Source organism: Vollenhovia emeryi, unplaced genomic scaffold (assembly GCF_000949405.1).
Source record: "Vollenhovia emeryi isolate VEMERY1.0 unplaced genomic scaffold, V.emery_V1.0 DF940454.1, whole genome shotgun sequence".
Classification (NCBI taxonomy): domain Eukaryota; kingdom Metazoa; phylum Arthropoda; class Insecta; order Hymenoptera; family Formicidae; genus Vollenhovia; species Vollenhovia emeryi.
Window position 1 is genome coordinate 5,622 of NW_011965912.1, and position 3,344 is coordinate 8,965.

General features: G+C 31.2%; 1 protein-coding gene across 1 annotated transcript in view; it reads left to right on the forward strand.

The window, feature by feature from the left end:
* Positions 1-2,167, forward strand: part of LOC105556001 — a gene marked incomplete at its 3' end in the record, with an annotated part of 7,780 nt that extends 5,613 nt beyond the window's left edge. Inside the window, exons 8-9 of the mRNA XM_012003057.1 lie at positions 111-344; positions 1,094-2,167. Of these exons, the coding sequence (XP_011858447.1) occupies positions 111-344; positions 1,094-2,167 (1,308 nt within the window). The remainder of the gene's footprint in view (positions 1-110; positions 345-1,093) is intronic.
* Between the last annotated feature and the right edge of the window lie 1,177 nt (positions 2,168-3,344).

Below are 3,344 nucleotides of genomic sequence, written 5' to 3' on the forward strand. Positions count from 1 at the left end.
AAAATTTTGTTCCAATAAAATTAATGATATTTATTTCTAATGTAACTAAAATTTATGTCGTCTCCGAAAATTGGACCAATAATTGTCTAACAACACTTTAAATATTACAGGTTCCAGGAGAATTGGAAAGAGTTAAACGTGGAAAAAGAGAGAATGCTGCTAAATTAAAAAGAACCGTACAACCTTATATAATTGTTGTAGGTCCACAACTCACTTCAATCGAAGCATTTTACATTATCATCGATAATGTAATGTATAAAATGGAAAATATACTGAAAGCCGTCGATATCTTGTACAAGATCTTTCACGTTTTCAACGTAAAGTATCCAATTGGCTGTGAGCAGGTATGGCTGTTTATACAGAAATATATTTATGGCCGAACAACAACGTGGGATAAGAACGATAAATCTGTGATGAATCTAATAGATGAATTAGAGGCAGTTAATGTATAGTATTTGTTAGTTACACATATAGTATTAACAGATTAATATGTATGTGGTTTGTTGTTAAGAAAAGATAAAACTGTATAGTTTTAACTTCAGCATTTACATAGTATTAATTTCTTTCTTTACGTGAAAAGGTTATGACTGTTATTTTATCGTTCAAGATGTTCCGTTGCCATTTATGTGAGACAAGATTCCAAAATATTGACCAGTTTATCCGTCATTTTTCTGTATTGCATAAATTTCAGACGTACGATCGTTACATATGTATGCAAACTGCTTGTAACCGCATTTTTCAAACTATCAAAGGTTTTAAAAGTCATTTGATTAAGAATCATGCGGAAGACAACCAATGTTTTTTCGATGCACGAATTCAGCCTACTGCTGATTTTTCAAGTACAGACGATAATGATAGCTGGGATTTCAATGTTTCTACTTCCAATTCTTCATTTGTAATTGAAGATGAATTTCTTTTGAATTTAGATAACATTGAAGAGAATCTTGTTCATTTTAAAGAACGATTACGACATGAAAGTGCAAAGTTCGCGTCTACTTTTTATAATGAAACGTCAATGAATAGGAGGCACGTACAAACAATAATCGATTCTACACGTACATTTATTAAAAATGTAATATTTTCATATCTAAAGCCAACTGTTTTATCTTTTCTTAACAACGTGGACGATAAGCGTAAAATAGAGGAAGTCTTAAACTTATTCGAAAACCCATTCGTATCATTCGACTCAGAGTACAAACGATTTAAATACTTTAAAGATCTGGGTACCTTAATAGAACCACAATCGTATATAATTGGTCAACAAAGTATTGGGAAAATGGTTGATTCAAATTATGTAATTGTACCTACAAATGTGACGGGTCAATATGTATCTGTAAAATTAGTTCTACAAAAATTATTTGGTATACCTAATTTCTTACAACAAATTTTAAATTACATGCAAAGCTTATTAATGGAATCGAATGGTATTTCGAATATAGTTCAGGCTGAATCGTACAAAATATTACAAGAAAAGTATCCAGACAGAATAATTATTCCTCTCATATTTTATTATGATGAGTTTGAGGTGAATGATCCACTTGGCTCTCACGCAGGCACTCATAAAATTGGTGCTGTGTATTATTCTTTGCCATGTATACCTCCAAATGTCCAGTCTCATCTGATCAATATACAAATTGCGTTATTATTTAACAGTAACGATCGAAAAGAGTTTGGAAATAGAAATACCTTTTTACCGCTTATAAAGGAATTACAATTTCTACATACTTATCCAGTATACACGACAAATGATAATATTGACATTTATGTGAATTGTCGTTTAATTGTAGCAGATAATCTTGGTCGCCATGAAATAGGTGGTTTTGTGGAGTCTTTTGTAGCCAATAAACCATGTTCAACGTGCCAAATATCTCGCAATGAATTATTGAGTGCGACTAACGAAAAACCTGAACTTTTACGTAACGCAGAAAATTATAAAGCTGATGTTGAAAAAAACGATGTTAGTACAACCGGAATAAATTCAGAATGTGTATTCAATGAAATAGAAGATTTTCATATTTTAGAAAACAGTGCTCTTGATATCATGCACGATATTTATGAAGGAGTTTGTGGATATGATTTATCTCAGATTTTGTTGCATTATATTGTAAATTTAAAGCTTTTTACACTTGAAGACCTGAATGATCGTGTCGGAGCTTTTGATTTTGGCGTAAGCGAATTAAGCAATCGAATTCCTTTTTTAAAAAGAGAAAAATTAAATAATCTTCATTTGGGTTTTTCTGCGGCTCAAGTAATACGTTTTACGAAATATTTTGGCCTTATTATTGGCGATTTTGTGCCTCATGATGATCCACATTGGGAACTATACCTTACTCTAAGAGCAATAATTGATATTCTAAACGCTAAATCTTTCTCATTGCAAGAAATAGAATACTTACAATGTTTGGTAACAGAACACCATGAAATCTACGTTAGATTATTTGGTAACACCTTAAAAACGAAACATCATAATATGTTACATTACGCACGCCTTATGCTTCGCGTAGGACCTCTGGTTCATGTTTGGTGCATGCGTTTCGAGGCGAAACACAAAGAGTCAAAGATAGAATCACATGTCGTAACTACTAGAAAAAATTTGCCGTTAACACTTGCGTTGAAACATCAATTAAGATTGAATCACAGATTACTTAATAACATTTCATTTACCGATGAAATAATATCGGGACCACATATTTCTATAGATTCAGTGTATTCTCATCCTCAATTTGATTCCTTTAAAAAATACTTACCACAAATTTACACTACTGTTTCATGGATTGAAGTCCAAAGCATTTTATTTAAGCCACAATTTGTGTTAAGTGTTGACGTAACGGACATTTTACCTGTTTTTGGTTTAATTCACTTTATTTGTTTTAATGAAGCAAAAGAACCGTTTTTTGTTTTACAAATATTAGAGACCCTTGGGTTTTCGAGACATTTATACGCTTATCGTGTTTCGTTTTCAAGTAAATGGAAGACTGTGAAATGTACTAATGCTAGTCAGTACAGCATTACTTCCTTAGTAAAGTCGGTTACTGCTGACTATTTTGTAATAGACGATATGTAATAAAACGATATCTAATAAAATTGTTTAGTGTCCTTTATATGTTTTTATTCAATATAACCAAAATTTTTAATTCAGTGTAGCAAAAGACTCAACTAAATTATTCTATACATTACAATACGTTTATTTGAACCAACTAAATATTTTGGTTACAGGAAGTAAACAGCGTCAATTAAATTTTTTGTTTATTCTTACCAAACATTTGGTTGATCCTATTTTAACCAAATTTTTTGGTTCAGTATACCAAATTTTGGTTTCGTCAACCAAATCTTTTTTTCAGTGT